We start from the raw sequence: 20,461 nt of genomic DNA, 5'->3' as shown, positions 1-20,461 counted from the left end.
AGCCTCATCCAACCTGGCCTTGAACACCTCCAGGGATGGGGCAGACATGACTTTTCTGGACAACTTGTGCCAGTGCCTCACCACCCTCACAGAAAAAAACATTTTGTCCTAATATCTCATCTAAATCTCCTGTCTTTCAGCTTAAAATTTTCCTCCCTCACCCTACCCCTGCACCCGCTGATAAAGAGCCCCTCTCCAGCTTTCTCGAAGGCTCCCCCCAGTATGCTTGCTCTACTCTTAAAACCTCTGTTCCTATCTTCTATTAGAACCACTGGAGTCAGGTTACTGGGTTGGATGGACCCCTGGTCTGACCCAGGAGTTTCATCTATTCTTAGGAGAGTTCAGCATTGTTGGTTTACAACACAGGTTTACTATTGCCAAATTAATCCATTTTGCTAATATGCTATTCCTGTATTTATTTAACAAAAGACAATTGACTTTGCTGATACAAAAATTGAAACTATTTAGCATAATAGCTAAAGTCACAGTGTTTTGATGTAAAAAAAATCTGTTTAATCTTGATTAAAGTATGCAAAAAACCCACTGTGAACTACTGGCTCCCTTAGGTCTTCTGCTCAGACTTCTGTTCCCATTTTCACCAGAAACTTCTGATTTGATGACAAGTATGGGAATAAAGTGGGTTTCTGTCTTTATAAGAGACATACTTCTTTTAAAACAAGATTTAATGAATTTTCTTTTATTTCTCCCATTTTCTTACTGTTATTACTGTTTTAGAATAGGTTCTATATTTACATGGCTTAAAAAAAAATTGATTAAAGTCCCATAAAAGATAAAACTATGGCATTTCAGAAGACTAAAACTCAGGAGGAAAGTTTTAAAAGCTCTGGAGCAGAAAAGAAGAAGTAAGAGACCTTCTATAATACTAAAACAACCCAAACTGCATTTGAGACTAACAGGAAAGACATTGAGCTGCTGGAGCATGTCCAGAGAAGGGCAACAAAGCTGAAGAAGGGTCTAGAAAACAAGTCTTACAAGGAGCTCCTGGGGGAACTGTGGCTGTTTAGCCTCAAGAAGAGGAGAAGACTGAGGGGAGACCTCATCGCTCCCTACAGCTCCCTGAAAGGATGTTGTGGTGAGGTGGGTGCGGGTCTCTTCTTCCAAATAACAAGGGATAGGACAAGACGAAATGGCCTCAAGTTATGCCAGGGCTGGTTTAGATTGGATATTAGGAAAAATTTCATTACTGAAAGAGTGGTAAAGAATTGAAAAGGCTGCTCAGGGAAGTGATGGAGTCTCCATCCCTGAAGGGGTTCAGAAAGTGTGTAGATGTGGCGCTTCAGGACATGGTTTAGCAGGCACGGTGCTGTTGGGCTGATGGTTGGACTTGATGATCTTAGAGGTCTTTTCCAACCTTAATGATTCTATGATTGTATGATATACAGGCAAGACACTAAGCATTAAATATGGTATTTCTTTCTGCGCAACGGCAGAAAACAGTGTCCAAAAAACGTGTTGAACAGAAATGTGTGCTAAGAGAATTTAAAAAATAAAATAATGAGAATTAATTTAAGCAGTCTAATGTAGATAAATGTGAAGTATTTCACATTGCTTTTGATCTTTTCTTAGTTGGTTTCTTTTTTTTTTAACATGTATATACACATTAACCAAACTTTTCAGATGAAAAATTTATTTCCAATTGAAAATAGGGATTTGGTTTGTTCTGTTGGAAAACATAGTGATATGAGATCCTCCAAACTTTTCAGAATGTTTGTTGAACAACTTCTGAGGCATGAAAGTTCTCAAACAAACTCTGAAATGCATACCATATCTACATACACACAAACACTCTTAACAAATTAACAAAACTTTGGTGGATAAATTTTCATTTGTTTCAAATATCAGTCATTATGCATTCAATTTTTAATTGCTTTTCAGTAACAAACATATATTTCTTCTTCACTAGTGTGATCGTTTTTGAGGAAGCTGCTCCCCTTGTAGGGCTGGGATGACTTGTGGAGTAATGACCCTCCTGAGAGACATGGTCTGGACCTATGGGGATACGTGTCATTTAGGGAGCACAGTCATAGGATGAGGGGGAACAGTTTTAAGCTGGAAGAGGGGAGGTTTAGATGAGCTATTACGAAGAAATTCTTTGCTGTGAGGGTGGTGAGGCCCTGGCACAGGTTGCGCAGAGAAATGGTGGATGCCCCATCCCTGGAGGTGTTCAAGGCCAGGCTGGGTGAGGCTTTGAGCAACCTGATGGAATGGAAGGTGTCCCTGCCCATGGCAGGCCGCTTGGAACAGGATGATCTCTAAGGTCCCTTCCAACCCAAATCATTCCATGATTCTGTGATTCTATATTGTGCCTGCTACTGAATGCAGACCTGAAGCTGACTCCGCTACCTAGGAAAACACCCCCGAGGGGGATACTAAGAAAATTATTCCTAAGTTGCTTGTATCGTGGGGCAGACCTGGAAACTGCAGTTGGTAGGTAGTGTGATCACTGCAGTGCAAAGAAGATACTCCCCATCCTTCATGTGTAGCCTCCAAAATTGTCTTTGTATGTGAAAAGAATGAATAAGGAGAAAAATCATGTTCTGTAAGACAGGCATCCTACCCAGACACCCACCAGCATCTACTAATGCCAGTAACACCTCTGCACAGGCTGAAGAAACTGTGGAGGGCGCGTTCATCTCTTGACTCAACTCCATACTCAGTGGAAGAGGACTCGCAAATACCTCAGTTTTTACTACAGGAAAAGCTCATCAGCTGACCTGAAACAATTCATTTGTATTTGTCACCATTGCTGTTGGCATGGAAATGGAAGGTTTAACCTTGTATTAAACTGTCAACACCCTGAAATGACTGCTCTGTCTTTCTTATGACTCAGTGTCTGCAAGACAAGAACTCCATGTTCTCCAGCAGTAACACACTGCAGTATTGTCATGCTACCAGATACCAGCCTCTCATCTCCTGAGCACCGAAAGTCCTCTCTCCTATAACAACAGTACCCCCAGGCAAACAGTTCTGTGTTTCAATGGTGCTGTGGCTTGCATGTGTGAGGAGCTTATTAAATGGTTTTGTCTCAGCCCTTGCTCTTTCCCTGCAGAATAATAGAACTGTGCAATTGGAAAAGGCATTTGAGATCATGAAGTCCAACTGTACCTGTCCACTACTAAACCATGTCCCTGAGCACCTCATCTACCCATCTTTTAAATATTTCCAGGGATGGTGACTCAACTACTTCCTTGGACAGCTGTTCCGGTGCCCGAGGACCCTTTCAGTGAAGAAATTTCTAATATCCAAACCAAATCTCCCCTGGCACAACTTGAGGCCATTTCCTCTTGTCCTATCCCTTGTTACTTGGGAGAAGAGACCAATACTCACCTCACCACAACCTTCTTTCAGGGAGCTGCAGAGAGCAATGAGTTCTCCTCTCAGCCTCTTTTCCTCTAGGCTAACCAATTCACTTGGTCACTCCTCATAAGATTTGTTCTCCATCCCCTTCCTCAGCTTTGTTGTTCTTCTCTGGATACGCTTTGCTGCCTCAGTGTCCTTCTGTCCATTTGTAGATTTCTTCCCCTTTGATCTCTTGTAACTCAGTTCTGCTTCTCTTGTTGCCGCTCTGCTCCTAGTTTACTCTTTCTTCTACCCAAACAGCAACCCTGCTTTTGTGTTTTGCGCACATTATCTCTGTCCTTTGAAATGTGTGCAGGTTGTCTGAAGGGTGGAAGTTGTGGTATGTCACACGCTGAGAGTTTCAGCAAGAACAGAGCTCTCGGCAGAGCTGGGGTGTGGGTGTACAGAAAACATCCAGGCAGCAGCACCACCTTCCCAGGGTGAGCAGCTGGAAGAAGCCCAGCAGCAGCCAAAGTGAGTTGGAAAGGCTTTGCTCATCCTTCTGCTGCATGGTGAGCAGGGCAGAACATTTGTGAGAGATCAGGGAAGCCCTCCAGGAATGCTGCTGCTGAGGAGTGAGTCACCTGCCTGAGCACTAATAACAGCCTTCCCCGAGCTTGTGTGGTGGTGTCACAGAAAGATCAGTGAGACCCCCACGGCTGCAGTGCCTTATGCAAAAGCAAAGTGAGGGACCCCTGCAGGTCTTGCAGCACAGAGCTGCTGGTTTCACCTCTATGACGGCAAGAACATCCAGCTAATAAACCTTCCTTGTGCCTGAGTCAGTGATTATTCCTGCCCTCAGGAAGAATGCAAACTGGCTTGAGATGTATCCCCAAGGATTCTCTCGCTTAGGTATCCTCTCTTCCCCCAGCATCTTACGAACGCCTGCAATAATCACTTTACAATACTCTTTTCTCGCTGCAAGATAGCTCACTCCCTGAATCTCATATTGCCATACTAAGAGAAAGGAGCAGGAAGGAGCAGAGTTGCAGCAGTTCTTCCATTAGCATGCTGGGAGTATTTTATTTTTGATTCATGGGGCCCCCAGTCAGAATATTTGCTGCTTTCATGATAACTTGTGGAAGGTAGAGACCATCCCAAAGGTCTCTTCTCCCTTTAATGAACTGCTCCACAGGGGTAGGGCTCTTTCTCATTGGAAACCCATTAGCATACAAACATAAGTCCTAATGGTCAACGAGGGAGAGCACAGATTGCTAATAAGGATACCTCCTAGTGGTTCTGAGGAGTCATCAACAACCTGGCCAAGTTTTTTAATATCAAATTATTCCAGAGTGTACAAACAAGAACATGAAGTCTGGTTCTTTTCTCTTTCCCTCTCCTTCATTCTATTGCATAAATACAGCAAATATCTCACTCCACACAATTTAATTGGCATTGCTTTGTCTGCCAGAAGTAAGGAACAATAAAAATCAAAAGCTGCCCTCTATAGCCAGTTGGCTTGTCTTAGGTCAAGCTTGAACAGCGGCTGGTGTAGACACCAGGTCCCTGTCAGCAGGAGGGTGATGTACTTGTGTGTGTATCCCTGTATGCACGTCCTGTGCTGAGCAGGATTGCTGCAGAGAGGCAGGGAATGCACAAACACATTCACTGCAGGAAGACATGACCCGTATGCCACACTCTTTTAGTGAAGACGGATAAAAGCATCGGCAGGATGCCTTGGTTGAACAGAAGACTCATTCCTTGAAATGTAAACCTCAGCAGTGAGAGCAGGCTCCCTTTGATTTGAAAAGACTTTGCTTCTTGCTCTCCAGTTACTTCCCTTTAAGGTACTGGGAGTAGAATGTGCAAAGCATCTGTCAGGAAGATAGTCATTACAGAGACAATCCCTTTCACATGTAACTTCCTTTAGTTTGCCCATCTTGTTTTCAAAACTACTCCATCACATACATGCAGGCAGAGGACTGCTGTAAGCTTGCCTTTGTTTTGCCTGTGAAAGCCAGTTGAAAACACTTCATACTTGTTAAATAGAGGATGCCACTTTTTGTGGTAAGGATCAGTGTGCCACACTTGTTGCCACCTATCAGCTGCTGACAGTACACGAGTACTCTGTACTTACTAACTACATGGGTCTCTGAGTAAGAGCAGAGTAGCGAAAAAGATCATAGGATCATAGAATCATAGAATCACAGAATGGTTTGGGTTGGAAAGGACATTAAAGGTCATCCAGTTCCAAATCACCTGCCACGGGCAGGGACACCTCCCACTGCATCACATTGCTCAAAGCCTCAACCAATCTGTGCTTGAACACCACCAGGGAGGGGGCATCCACGACTTCTCTGGGCAACCTGTGCCAGTGCTCCACCACCCTCACAGGAAAATATTTCTTCCTAATCTCTCATCTAAATCTCCCCTCTTTCAGCCTAAAACCATTACCCCTTGTCAGCCCCTCCCCAGGTTTCCTGTCTGCCCCTGGAGACCAAGTCTTCAAAACTCGCTCAGTGATTTCAACCACGTGGTGAGGGGAGATGAGGAGAAACAGACACATCTCATTGGTGTTTTACACAAAAGGATATGGAAGAGGAAAGGACAGGTGACATCCAGAGGTGACAGCAAATGAGCAGGGTGAAAGTGTGGGTGCAGACATAAACCGGGTGGCTGCTTAAACATCTTTCACGCTGCACAGTACAGCTACAGAAGGAGGGCTGTGCTAGTGAGGCACAAAGTCTGTCCTGGTCTGATATCTTTGTTGCATTCATCCATCAGAAGTCATTCACTTGGGGACGGGTTTGATAATTATTTCAGAGCTTGCTCACTCTCCTCTTCTCCTCCCCTCCTCTTCTCTCTCCCTCTTTCATCTCTCTGCCCCACTGGGCTAATACATGCTTCATGATAGAAATACACCCTTTCTGAAAATATTCCACTAAAATATTCATGAACAACTGTTTTCATTATTTGCTCAGTGCTAAATGACTTCATGATAACTATGCAGCCTGAGGTCTAAAGCAGCCGTCTGCCATGGTGACCAGTGCTCCCCTCTCCTCGTCTGCTCCTGTTCCCTGTCTTGCTCTCACTGTTTTTGAGCTGTAAGCCCTTGAGGACAGGCTCATGCATTTTTCTTATCATTTCCAAGGTTTTAGCTTTGATTTGTAGAGCACCTAGCACAATAGGGATCCTTGTCCTGGACAAGTGCTGGTGACAGTAAAAAAAGTACTGACATTATCAACAGTATCTCGGCAACACTAAGTTAATTGTTCACAGTTTTCTCCTCCACTAGAAAACAGTGAATGGTCAGGGTCTAACCCTTTTGGAAGAGGATACAAATTTTATAACAGGGTGCTCTCCAGGCCTTTGTTCTCTTTCAATTCAGAGACAAGGTGCTCACAGTAGGAAGGATTCTAACTGCAAAAATACTTGGAGGATCAGGTAAGATATATTGCACTTCTGTTTACATTTCTATCTCCCACTACAGAAAAGCTGTCTGCTCATGGAGGAAATATTTCTTTCTTATTATCATAGAATCATTAAGTTTGGAAAAGACCTCTGAGATCATCCTGTCCAACTGCCAGCCCAACACCACCATGCCTACTAAACCATGTCCCAAAGTGCTATGTCTATATGTTATTTGAACCCCTCCAGTGATGGAGACTCAACCACTTCCCTGGGCAGCCTCTGCCAATGCTTAACCACTCTTTCAGTAAAGACATTTTTCCTAATATCCAGTCTAAACCTCTCCTGGCACAAATTGAGGCCATTTCCTCTCATCCTATTACTTGCTACTTGGGAGAAGAGACCAGCACCCACTTCATGACAACCTCCTTTCAGGGAACTATAGAGAGCGATGAGGTCTCCCTTCAGCCTCGTCTTCCCCAGGCTAAATAATCCCAGTTCCTTTTGTTGACCTAATATATAATTATAGGTAGAGCTATTCCTGCTCAGTGGAGTTACCTTGTGGTTCCTCATACAAACAGCAGCACCATACGCAAAACTTTCAGAGATGGAAAACCACTCTCAAAAGGCCACAGCTTCACCACTCCTGATGGGAATGAGTGCTGCATGAATTTGTCCCTGACTCCCTCACCAAATGTGTCTGTGACATTTCAAATGTCTAGCAGAGACAGATTTAAGACATGCTCAGTGGTCTCTGCATGCCAGAGGGTGAAAAGCAGCTGAGAGAAGTATGCACTTGAAGGAAACCTTTCAGGGTATGTGAGCAAATGTGGTTCACGGTCCTATATCAGAGAGAAAGAGGGACTTCAAGTGTCTAGAGACATCTGGGATGATGGGAGAAGATTGGAGTTCTGTGAACAACTGGATAAAATATTTGGTGTAGAGGATCTTCACAGAGAATGAGAAAACACATGCATGGCTTTGTGGATCAGGCAGCAGAAGTACGTTGGTAAGCTGTTAGGTGGGTGGTGAGTGATGAACAGGGCACCTTTAACCCCACATATGTACCAAAGCAAGGGAGCTGCTTTCTGGAACACCTACGTGAGCAACTTCTCTGTTCATCACCACTTTTGTGCTGGACTGTGTGAACTGTGAACCAGCTGAGACAAAGGCAGTGACGTGGCTCCACAGGAACAAAACCATCGATACTGAAAATAGAAGAAGCTGGAATGAGTCCACTTTCAAATCAGCTCTTCGCTAGGGAGAAAGAGTGGTTTTATTATTTTCAAGCCTGTGGCTTGGAGCAAAGCACTAGGTCACGACAGCCATCTCGAGCGTGTTTTGGTTGCCTTCGCTGCTGTTGGAGCAATTAGTCTGAGTCAATTCAATGCTCTTTAAAATCTTCTTGCTTTCCCTTTAACTTCTTGTGAGAAAGAACTAAGGCACTGGCCTTTGCCACAGGAAAGAAAGTAATGAAAGGGATGTCTGCGGTGATTTGAGGCTACATTATACTCTGCTTTCAGATTCCCGTTGCTTATGGAGAACCATAAATTATTTCCAGAGGAAAACATTGGCTTTCTATAACACAGGAGTGCTAGTGCAAGGGTGTATCTTTTCAGACGGTTCTTTGCTTTGTTTCTCACTCTTCGGTCCCTAAAGTGTTTGATTTTGCAGAAATGCCTTTGAGAGAGTAAAGCAAGAGGGCTGTGCTCATTTGAGTGGAACAAGGCTGATTTACATCCATCATTTTTTTGTCTTCATGCCTTTCATGCAGCAGCATATGATACGCCTATGATATTTTGGCCCTACACACAAGTTGGATGGAAGGGTATGAATTTACATTACCAGTCTCTCAGCCTTTGAGGGATAGTTGCTCTTTGATACTTGTCAGCAACGAGGCTTGTGAGGTTTACTGATGGGCTCCAAGTGGGATCCTGAGTTCAGACCATTGCCTCAATATGTCTTGTTCAGTCCTGGCTTTTCTGGTGCCTGATCTGAAGCTATGTGAAACAGATGGGACACTTCTCAGTGTCTTGAGAAACTTTGAACAGGTTTCTTAGAGAAGTTCTTTAAAACTAATTCCTTGGAAAAGCCCTTTAGACCTGAATTCCTTTGTAGATTTGTACTCATTTTGGGGCCAGTTCTTTTGATATCTCACAGCTTCCTTCTGGAAAATCACTGTTTAATCTCACTGGGGTGGCAGAGAAGAGCTGGCTGAGTGTACATAGGAAATGATAATCCTCTTGAAGCTGTCCATGTGTGACTTCTTACAGTCTGGGATTATATGTTAATGAGAATGCCTTGAGTCTTCAGCTCTAATGCTAATTTCTTCCTTCTTCAGTTCAGCTGTTCCTTTCTAACACTGGATTTCCTACTTCAGCAAATGCAAAAGCAGACTGACTAATTCAATTACAGACAAAAGTAGTGCTCAATCTTCCTCTTTCTACTAAAGAAGAGCTCTCCTTTCGTAGTATTCCAACAGGATATCAAATTATTCAGTATTGGCGAGGCCACACCTGGAACCCTGTGTTCAGTTTTGGACCCCTCACCACGAGGACACTGAGGGGCTGGATCACCACAAAGAACATGTTGGTTTCCTTCTTGAGAAGAGTATAGTTATTGTGATTGCAAGTGCTGCTAACATTTTTAATTATTCTAATTGCCTTATTAATGCCAGGCAAGTCCTCTTTAGCTTGTAAAGGGCCAGAGCACAATGTGTACTTTCCTTTAAATGCTAGAGGAACATAAGTGAGCAAGCAAGAAAACTCTTGGAAGTGTTCCACAGAATCTAAGAATATACAGTCTGCCAGGTTTAAATATTTCTGCTATTAAAAATAACGCAAAATTACTTCAGTAATAACTTTTTTTCTTGCATGCCAGGTGCCACAGGATTGCTGAGGAATATAAAGTAAGTGGCATTTTTAGAAGATGTGTACCATCCTCCTCTCTCAGCACATCAGGCTTTCCATCAGCTTCTGTGAGCAGGGCTGTCTGACAGTTACAAATTCAGGCTCCAGCAATGCAGCCTGCCTATGTGGAGTCAGCCTGAGCACCTGGGGAGCCAGCCTGAGCATCCAAGGCATATGTCTGCAAACCAAAATCAGGTGAATGTCCTCCAAGGAAATTCAGGGATGTATAGGCTATAAAACAAGGCTCATATCCTGATGTTGGCAAGCAGACTCTGCTTCTATCACTATAAGTTCTACATCTGAAATCAGATGGAGGAGTTTATATGGTAGATGGGTGGTAGTTCCTACATTGGATCATAGGCTTGGACCGAAGGATGTTTAAGAGCTGTTGCCTTACAGGCAAAGAATCATAGAAAGGTTTGGGTTGGAAAGAACCTTAAAGATTATTGACTTCCAGCCCCTCTACCATGGGCAGGGACACCTTCCACTGCATCAGGTTGCTCAAAGCCCCATCCAGCCTGGCCTTGAACACCTCCAGGGATGGGGCAACCATGACTTCTCTGGGCAACCTGTGCCAGTATCTCACCATCCTCACAAGGATGTGAAGCTTTTTCTGCTGCAAAGGGATACCTGCCTAGCTCTAAAGTAGAAAGGTGCGTGACTGAAAAGCAGCCTATTCATGACAATGTGGCAAACTTGTCAGACAGATCTCTTCATTGCCAGCACCTGAATGCATCTAGATTTATCTGTCTCCATGTGCCAAACCTGGATATCACTCCTTGCAAGTAAAGAGTGGGAAGGGGAAGTTGAAAATTCTACCGCTAGACATCCCACCAACTTTGTTGGTTGTCTTGTGTTATTTACTCCACTCCTCTGGAACAAACAGGGACTGAAGGAAAGTCTCTGGGAGAACAGCCACTAAGCAAAAGAAGTCAAGAATGTTCTCTGAAGCCCAAGCCTGCATTTATAGTAATAATCCAGGAGATTAGTGATGCTTCTCCTTCACATGCAGATAGTTAGGATAGCACTGATATTTTCAGCCTATGTCTAGGTGCTTCTCTGGGAGCTGAAGAATGTCAAATGCAGAGAGGACAGAAGTGGCTAATTGGTTATGCCAGTCAAGGTTTTAGTGACGGAGAGAGAGAGAAAGTGAAAGGGGGTGGAGGAGTGAGAGAGAAATCCATTTACAGTCCATAGCATTGGGGAAGTACTCTGTAACTGAAAGAGAGACAGAGAAAAGCCCTTGGCACTTTCAATTTATTACCAAGGACGTTATCAGTGTAGTCTAATCCACTGGTTCCCACTTCACTGGATCATGGACCACCACTCATCCTCAGGATTCCTGGGGAAGTGCCATGCTGGACTCAACAGTTTGGTTCTCAGTAGTCTCATAGGCATAGAGACCCTGCATGCCCACATGCTATGTTCAGCAACGACCCAGAGTTGTAAGTGTGGATAACTCCCTTCTGCTCTTCCAGTGCTTGACTCTTGAGACGGTGCCATGGGACATATCCAATTCTTGTTTGAATTACTTGCAAGGAGACATCTTGGCTGCACACAAACCTATGCATGCTTGGACACATACATATACATGTTGTAGTGAGGTGAGTGTTGGTTTCTTCTCTCAAGTAAAGAGTGATAGAATGAGAAGGAATAGCCTCAAGTTGTGCCTGGGGAGGTTTAGATTGGATATTAGGAAAAATTTCTTTACTGCAAGGGTTCCCAGGCACTGGAACAGGCTGCCCAGGAGAGTGGTTGTCCCCCCATACCTGGAGGTATTTGAAAGATGGGTAGACAAGGCTCACAGATATGGTTTCGTAGTGGACAGGTATGGTTGGACTTGATAATACCAAAGGCATTTTCCAACCAAAACATTCTATGATAAAATATCTGATGTAAATAGCAGCACTGTAAATCAGATGCCAGCCTTGAAAAGAGTTCAAAGCCTTTTGGATCAAGTTTGAGTGAGGAGCATTCTTGTTTTTAGGGAAGAAATTACAGCTTTCCTGCCATTGTCAGCTGATTTCTGTGCCAAATGGGGGTGGCATTCGTGTTTTGTAAATGGGCCTGGGCTATTTGCATGGAGCTGCAGCTCTTCTCACTGTTGTTAAGCTTCCTTTGAAACTTTCTGAAAGAGTTTTTTTACACCCGCCCACACAGAGAACGACACACTCCCAGGGCTGCTTGGGGAACTTAGCAACACACTTCTGCTGGGAATCCACGCAGTCAGCCACAGTCAGATCTGAAACACCTCTTGGTGCCTGCACCAGCTCTACCTCCCACCTTCCCTTAGACAACTGCAAGAACACTAATGCACCTTGTCAGTGATCTTGCCTCAAACAACAGGATCTATCCTTTGCATCACGAATCTTGTGCAGTGCATGGAGGGAGGGAAAGCAAAAGCTCAGGTCACACAGCAGAACCAAGAACAGCCTTGGGTCCCTTAATCCCAGCCTTAGGCTGATGGTCTGCTCTTGTGCTAGTTGGTGTTTGAGCATATACAGGTGGAACCGGTGGACCTCAGAGCAAGCACACTTGGTGATGAGGCACAGCTACAGCTACTAGAGGACGCAGATATAGTAAAGCACATCTGCAGAAAAACTGGGGAGGAGCTTTTTATCAGGGAGTACAGGACAAGGGGTAATGGTTTTGAGCTGAACGAGGGAAGATTTAGATGAGATATTAGGAAGACATTGTTTCCTGCAAGGGTGGTGAGGCACTGGCACAGGTTGTCCAGAAAAGTCATGGCTGTCCTGTCCCTGGAGGTGTTCAAGGCCAGGCTGGATGAGGCTTTGAGTAACCTGATCCAGTGGGAGGTGTCCCTGCCCATGGCAGAGGGCTTGTAACTGGATGATGTTTATGGTCTCTTCCAACCCAAACCATTCTATGATTCTATAATTCTATGTTATAAATCTTCGGAAATTTCATCTCTAATGCTGCCAGGTTTGGAGAACAGACTGCTCTTTGAGATACAAAAATGCTGGAGATCATTGCTTACTCCATCAGCAATACTGCTGTCCCTCAGCAAGTCTGGACCAGGAAAAACTGAGAGCTTGCATAAAATGAAAGAATGGACACAAGAGAGCCCAGGCTTCCTATACCTGGTCTCCAGCAGTGGGAAATAACTGATGCCCTGGTAAGTATACAAGGGCAGGGCAAGGACATCATGCTATTTCCTCTAAACAGTCCTCTAGTCTTCAAGGAAGGTTGCTATGGAACAGGAGTGATCCCTTTGTTCATTTTGTTCTTTTGTTCATTTCTTTTTGCAGTGAAGATTTCAGCAGCACCATCAGCCTGGCTAACGCAGTCACTGACAGATCTTAAATATTAATAAACACATCTGCCTCCTGTAATTTGAAGCAATGTTCCAGATCGGAGTGCTGTGAAAGCAGCTGTTTGCTTGCATGATCTGGTTGAAGAGGATGTGCATGTCAAAAGGGGGATGTGCAGAACGCAAAATTTGCAGAAGAGGGGGATGAAAATAGCTGTGACTGGGGCACAAAGTAAAAGTGCTCCTTTTCTAAGTGGATAAGTTGCAATGGAGGAAATAGCTGTCAGCTGGCATAGATACACAGCCCCAACAGCACAGAAAACCTGAGCCCCAAGGGGGAATTCATCATAGCCCTTTCTTTACCAGCAAAGTTGCAAGGCAGAAGCCTAGATTTACAGAAGGAAACAGCAGAACCTGGCAGGGAGTTTTCTTTCAATGTGTTTTATGTTTGTTTGCCTGGATATAGAATCTGACAGAACATGACTGCTCTCTGTGATGATTTTCCTGGAGATGTGTAAAAAAGTGCCAAGAAAAGGAAAATCCTTCAGTTCCAATACTTTGGTGCAATGCTGCTCCAAGGCAGCTGCAGTTTGCTGCCAAATGCCTCCCTCTCATGTATGGACTAGTGTGTAACTGCCACACCAAGATACACCCACTGTGACTGCCACACCATGATACACCATGGCCAGGAAGCCCAAGGATATTCCTGCAGGGAGTCCTGACAACACTAAAGAATACAAATATAAAGCAGGCTAGTAATTCTGTGTGGAGACGCAGAGCCTTTTAGGTGCACACTTCAGTTTTCCTTTGTTTTGTTTTGCCTAGTGCATCCTCTCTCAGAAAGCCAGATTTATTCTGGGATGCATCAGAAGTGTGACCAGAAGGTCAAGGAAGGGGATATTCTCCCTCTACTCCACTCTTGTCAGACCTCATCTGGAGTCCCACATTCAGCTCTGGAGTTCTCAGCGTAGGAAGGACAGGGCTCTGTTAGAGTGAGTCCAGAGGAGCCATGAAGATGATCCAAGCACCTCCCATACAAAGATAGGCTGAGAGAGTTGGGCTTGTTCAGCCTGGAGAAGGCTCCACGAAGACCCTATAGCAGCCTTCCAGTACTGAAATGGGGCTACAGGAAAGCTGAGGAAGGGCCCTTTATCAGAGAGTACAGGGACAGGATGAGGGGGAAGGGTTTTAAAATGAAAGAGGGGAGATTTAGATCAGAGATTAGGAAGAAATGTTTTCCTGTGAAGGTGGTGAGGCACTGGCATAGCGTGGAACTGGATGAAATTTAAGGTCCCTTCCAACTGAAACCATTCTGTGATTCGGTAATTTCTTCTTGTTGTTGAACTCTTTTTTGCAGGGAGCTAAAAAAAGAAGATACTCTGCTTTTGGATGAGCTGTCAAACCCTTTTTGATGGCTGTAAATATATCAACACAGCCTGCTGCTATGAATTAGTAACTATTCTTAGTCAGCCAGTATAGATTTAGTGAATATTAAGCAACCCATACGACAGTTTTCCTCCTGCTGGAGAAAGCTATTTATTTTCGGAGTGTAGGGGGTTAATGTAATAAAGCATCAAATAAGTAAATGTTACTCCAAAAATACACAGTCATGAACTCAGCAATCCTACAAAAGCAGTTAGCTCCCTATCTAGGAAAGCCACCAAAATAGCACATTATATGCAGTTTCCATATGACATCAGACCAAGTAAATCTGAGCAAGTCACAAATATCACAAAGCCCTCTAGTCAGTTTGGTAGATTACCTTCACCAATTAAAGGAGATAAAATCTGCAGGAAGAAGTGAGACTGAGAGCACCGTGCAAAGATGAACACTATACTTGAAAGTAAGGGAAGTCTGACTGTGTAGATGGCACAAGGTTCAGCTCCCAGATAACAAGAATAATTCAGAAGGAACCAGCCCAGAGTACTGATCCGTCTCGTTACTCAGTGTACAGAACTTAAGCTGAAACCAAAACCTTAGAGTTTTAAATGCACTTTTTAATGGCAAATGGAGAACTGTCACATGATAAGTACGGGTCTCCAGATCTGTAAATGTTGTTTTTAATCATTGGACCCACTTCTTTCCCATCTCTTCATGAAAAGCATTGAAAGTTCAGAACTGGAATTTCATCCTAAGACAAACTTTGTAAGTCTACAAGATTTCTGAGGATGGAAAATTAATTTTTTTGCTCCAGTTGATGGACATGCTACTGGTGCGACAAGGTAGGCACCAGGTCTTTACTGCAAATACTGATCCTTGAAGAAATGAGCTATTTTCCAGTCCCATCTATCCACCTCTGTGGCTTGAAAGAGTGCTGGCATTATGCTTTCTAACAAGGATGAGTAGCAATCTTGACTGGAGTAGTAGCCCACTCCAGGATTTATAAACAGGCCAGTTCAGAAAAGGCTGCAAACACACTAGTTATCAAGTAACCAGTAAATTAATTCAAGACAGAAAGCTATTGATGCTGTGCGTAATTAAACATTATTATGCTTTTTTTTTTTCCTGCTGAGATTAGTTACAGAGCAGAGAGCAGAGCCGTGTTAATAAATCAACTCCAGGGTAAATCAAACAGGCATCAGAGGGGATAATGATAGGCTTGTAGAAATCTTAAGCTCTGCCAACAAAAGCTACGAAGCCATTCTTGACTGGTCATCTGAATTGTTCTCCATCCTCTGCCCAGGTAATGCGATATTGCATTTCCCCCTCTTTACTTCTAGACAGCTTTCTCTAAAGCCAAACAGAGACCCACTTTACTGCCTAGGACCTGGGATTTTTAGTCATCCTGGAGAGCATGTGGAAAAGACTTTCATAGAATCATAGAATGGTTTGCATTGGAAGACACCTTAAAGATCATCCAGTTCCAAACACTTTTCACTGCATCAGGCTGCTCAAAGCCCCATCCAACCTGGCCTTGAACACCTGCAGGGATGGGGCATCCTGTGCCAGTGCCTCACCACCCTCCTTGTTTGCATCTGCTTTTCTCACGCTTGGAGGGCATTCTTGCATTTCTGCCTGTCCACTTCTTCTCCAGAATTTTTCTCTGTCCTCATCTACACCATCAAGGATCCTTAGCTGGCATTTAGGAGCTGGTAACACTGCCACACACTGAAAATGTAGGCAACAGCAAAAAGGAAGGGCTGGCACGGGCAGAGGTAATAATATGTATTATGCTGAATTTTATGTCACGACCAGAAGGCTCTTTATTACATGATTTTCTTCTTTACAGCTCCCAACAGAGCAGCAAATGCATATATTAGATTGTAAACCACTACAATGCAATCTATGTAAATCACAAATATAAAGCCATGTAATGATCCCTTATGGTGATCCAACATCAGCATCATCAGCACTGCCAAAAGCCCAGGGGGACCCATTGTTGCTTTTGCCAGTATGTCTTTGCTAGCAGAGAAAACAGAAAAGACTTCTTTGCTCGCACTGCACCCCCCCAACCCAAGTGGCCTAGACAGCCTCCTGGCTAAGGGACCAGTAGCTCATTTTGTTGCAGAGACTCTGGCATGAAAGCTGACCCATAGGACTGTTTAAATGAAGTCCTGCAAAGTCATCCCTGCCAGGAGGTTTCTGGAAGATGGAGGCTGAGCTAAGCCTGGAGAGTGGGAACTTCAAATGCTTGCATAGTGGGTAGCCAGTGGTTACTGCTTGGAAATTCCCTTGTGGCCAAGAGAAACTGAAAGGGATTCAGTGACAGGGATTTACTGAGGATGGGGCACAGCTAGTGAAAGGGATCAGGGGTATCTCTGGGCACAGCCAATCCCAATATAAGGAGATTTACTCAAGATGTCCCATCTCTGGAGGTGTTCAAGGCCAGGTTGGAAGGGGCTTTGAGCACCCTGATCCAGTGGAAGGTGTCCCTGCCCGTGGCAGGGGGCTTGGGACTGGATAATCTTTAAGGTCCCTTCCAGTCCAAACCATTCCAGAATTCTATGAAGAAAGGAAGTGCCAAGACAAGTGCTACCCTTGTCTTGAGGGAGAACAAAACCATGACAAAATGGGTTTAATGATCCCAGAGGATTTGAGCCTTTCTTAGCTGGAGTTTTGCATCGGAAATCAGTTCCAAGCTCCTAAAGTGTACACAAACTGCCCAGTGCTGCTCTGTCAACACCACCATGGAGAAGCAGCCGGTGGGGTTTGTCATTGCACCATTGGCTTCTCCTCTGAGGTGGTAGGTCATCATAACCCTGTCTCAAGTTTTGGGGGTACCCTAAACTGGCATTCAGCCCATTTCTTGCTCATTTTCCCACCTGTGGCTTGAAAAGTGGTGTGGAAGAGTGAAGTGAAAAGGCCTGATTGATAGGCCTTAAACAATTTAGGTGACCCATGGTTTATTTGTATTGCATTGCAATGTGTACTGTTTAATCTAAAATGTCTCACATTGCTATCATCAGTAGAACTGTGCTGTGCTAGTCTTAATACATAGAGAAAATGCATCATAGTTGACATTATCATCAAAATTGGGCTGTGCCACCTGAATTGTAGCTGGTCCAGCTTACACAGGATGAGAAAAAGACCATCAGCACCCTGGATGACCAATCAGCACAAGCATGGACAGTGTGAAAGGAGAACTATGCAGGAATGCTGCACCTCAGGCCACTTAGTTTAAAGACAGGACATATCCAGCTGTCTCCTTATCTCCTCTCCTGGTGCCTTGGCCATGCTACAGGAGGAGCGGGCAGCTGATGCCAGAAATTCCACGCTTTCAGAATGATGTAATTTGTATATTTAATGATAGAAAAGCTTGACCATTTTGCAGTGATCTTTGGAAGGCCCCATCTATGAGTGGATGCACTGTGTAGTTGCCCAGACAGAATCCACAAATCCTCACTGCAAAAGGGCTCCTGCGGTGACTGTGGATCTGGATGATGATAATAGGGCAACTGGTGATGTAGCGATCTTAATTACTATACTTTTTCTCTTGCAGTAATGATTAGACACATTGCCTTTAAAACTGTTATTGTTAACTTGTTGTTAGTCGCTACTAATCATTTGTCACCTTTCTTGTTTTAATAGGCTAAGAAAAATCTGATTTCACAGAGTATTTGAGAGCTTGGGCTGTTATGCTGTTTGCACTCTGTGCTTAGCACTCTGTAGTAAAACAAGGAGGCAAAACAGAGGTACAGGTACCACTGCATGACAATGCTGGCAATCCAGGATGCAGGTGGCATTTTTCTGACTTGAGATATTTGTGCCACTTGCAGCACCTGCAGGGAAACTGCCCAGAGACAACTTCTTGTTTCAGTCTTGCCTCTGAGGAAGCAGATACACTTGCTGTGAAAGATGCTGTTAGAAGATGCTTTACTAGACGAAAAGTGGATTGTGAACCAATAAGGAGCCCTGTGTGCTGAAATCATCAGTGGCACATAATTTCATGTTAAGAGGCATTTGCCTCCTGAGGGCTATGTTAATGGAGTCCGACTGGGTGTTGATTTGGTTATCCTTCGCAGCTAGGTATACAGATATCATTTTCCACAGGCAGGCAGGCTGCATGTTAATGATCCTTCCTTGCAGGGGCTCAGAGGCAGCAAGCTCTCACAGAAGTCTCTTCCACAGACAGCTAATCAGAGATGTTAGAGCAACCCCGCAGGGGAGGCTCAGCAGGATGAAGGTTGTCCCTGTCACTCCTGCTACAGAGAGAAGGCTTAGCCCATGTCCACATGCTGCTGAGGCCACAGAAGAAGTGATCCTGGGAGATGAGAAGTGAACTCATCAAGCATTCTGAGAGTAGAATAGATGCACATCATCAGAGATGCATTAGGTCTTCATGTGTTGTCCTGTGGATAACTATTTCCAGAAAACAAGTAAGCTGAAAAGGTTAATTGTCAAAATGGAAGTGCTGGCATGCTCTGTTGCAAAGTTGTATTGCCAGCGCCTGCAAAAATGCTCTCAGGTCAGCAGCCAGAGGACCTAGACTTGCAGTCAGCAGTAACAGCAGAGATGTCAGAACAGCAGTAATGAATGAGTATGGAGGAGAGGCAGGGAGTATGACTGGCTTGTGCGTGATTTCAGATCCAAACTGAGAGGTACTGCCGATTTATGCACCTGCCGAATAAATATATCACTTGCCACTTAGGAACCGCAGATGTGAGTTTGTATGACACAACCCATAGCCCTGAAGAATGGTCCCTGCCCCACAGAAAGGCAGTGACGTGTGGGGATTTGATATGTGTCCCTCAGCCCCGTCTCAGGGGCATCAGGGTCCAGGTATGCCAGGTTCTGTACCAAGGTGCGATAACAGACCCTTTCTCCTCATCCAGCTTTAGTTTCAAGGCCTGCTTCTTATAAGTCTGGATTTCCAGCAGAGTATCTTACTTTCTAGCAGCCGTACTTTTGACTGTCGAACCTGAATTTCCAGCCACAGATGCCCCCCAATAAGTTCAACCAATGTTTCGTGAAAACACAGTGAGTTCAACTAGTGGTTCATGAAAACCAGTAGCTCTGAAAATTAAAACACTAAATCAAAAAAGGAAGTCACCAAAAGCAACAGACAACATAAAAACTGTGGGAAGTGATGTAAGCAAGAAGACAAGGGGAGGAGGAATGTGTAGAGATGGAAACAAGCTCCTTCCTCGTGGAAAGACTCAGCCCTGAAAGGCAAGATCTTTTTAAGGCTCATTTGGTACTGTGTGGCATTGACTTCCTTCGCATTGACTTCACGGTCCCTGGTCTCAGACCCCAAGTGATGTCCACAAATGGCTGAAGAATTATCTTAGTACTCCTATTCTTCAAGAGAACATTGTGTCTGTCTGTAACGTGGTTTTCTTGTTTACTGTTCTAAATAACAACCTAGCGGTGGCAGACAGATGGTCAAGATGAACCTAAAGGTCTTTGCCATGCTTAATGTCTATGATTTTATGAGTCATTTCCGTCAGAAAAAGAGGAGATTAAATGTTTGAATGGAGTTAAAAAGACATGACATCATGGTTCTGTTTCCCTTCTTTGGAATTAGTAATAAACTGAATTATGCTCAGCCACTTATCATTAACAAAAAGTCTTTAACTTGCTTTCTCAAGAATACATCTCCCCTCTCTCCTAAATCAATCCACCAGAGAAATGCAAGAGGCAAAGCAGAACAACTTGGTCTTGGAGCAAGTAAAAGAATCACAAACAAATCAGTAATGTCTCAGCAATACATACATCTGAACAGCAGCTGAAATACTTAACTGCAGCTTTTAGCAGCACTTTTTGTTCTGGCTGCTTAGTTGAACATCCTGTCCTGCTGGGCTGGCTAAAATGCCCTGGTGAGATCTTCTTGGCATGGCTGTTTCTGCTTTTCAAAATAGTACTCTCGCTACTGTAGTTCATTTTAAGGCGAGAAGTCAGGATTTTCCATAGTGGATTTACGGCACAGTGACTGTTCTCAGCAACACATAATTTCACATGAAGTGATGTTCACTCACAAAGGGGCCTGAGCTGGTTCAAGGACTCCGTGTCATTCATGAGTGTTACACAGACGGGAGCTCACCGCTCTCCCAGCACATGCCTCTCCTTTCTCCACTGCCTTGGAGCACAGGAGCCCTTCCTCTCAGAACAGCTTCCTCCCTCCTAACACTTCCTA

General features: G+C 44.2%; 1 protein-coding gene across 6 annotated transcripts in view; it reads right to left on the bottom strand.

Moving 5' to 3' along the window:
* Positions 1-20,461, bottom strand: part of SYNDIG1 (synapse differentiation inducing 1) — a 100,048-nt gene that overhangs the window by 32,220 nt on the left and 47,367 nt on the right. The window contains exon 4 of one of the 6 annotated variants that reach the window (XM_054063944.1): positions 18,532-18,687. The exons of the other annotated variants lie outside the window; for them this stretch is intronic. Within the exon in view, the coding sequence (XP_053919919.1) occupies positions 18,658-18,687 (30 nt within the window). The 3' untranslated portion in view covers positions 18,532-18,657. Of the gene's footprint in view, positions 1-18,531; positions 18,688-20,461 lie in introns of those variants that run through there. 6 annotated transcript variants of the gene reach the window in all.

This window comes from Cuculus canorus, chromosome 3 (genome assembly GCF_017976375.1).
Source record: "Cuculus canorus isolate bCucCan1 chromosome 3, bCucCan1.pri, whole genome shotgun sequence".
NCBI classification, from domain to species: domain Eukaryota; kingdom Metazoa; phylum Chordata; class Aves; order Cuculiformes; family Cuculidae; genus Cuculus; species Cuculus canorus.
Note: the sequence above shows the minus strand (reverse complement) of the source record. Positions and strands in the feature narration are given on the sequence as shown.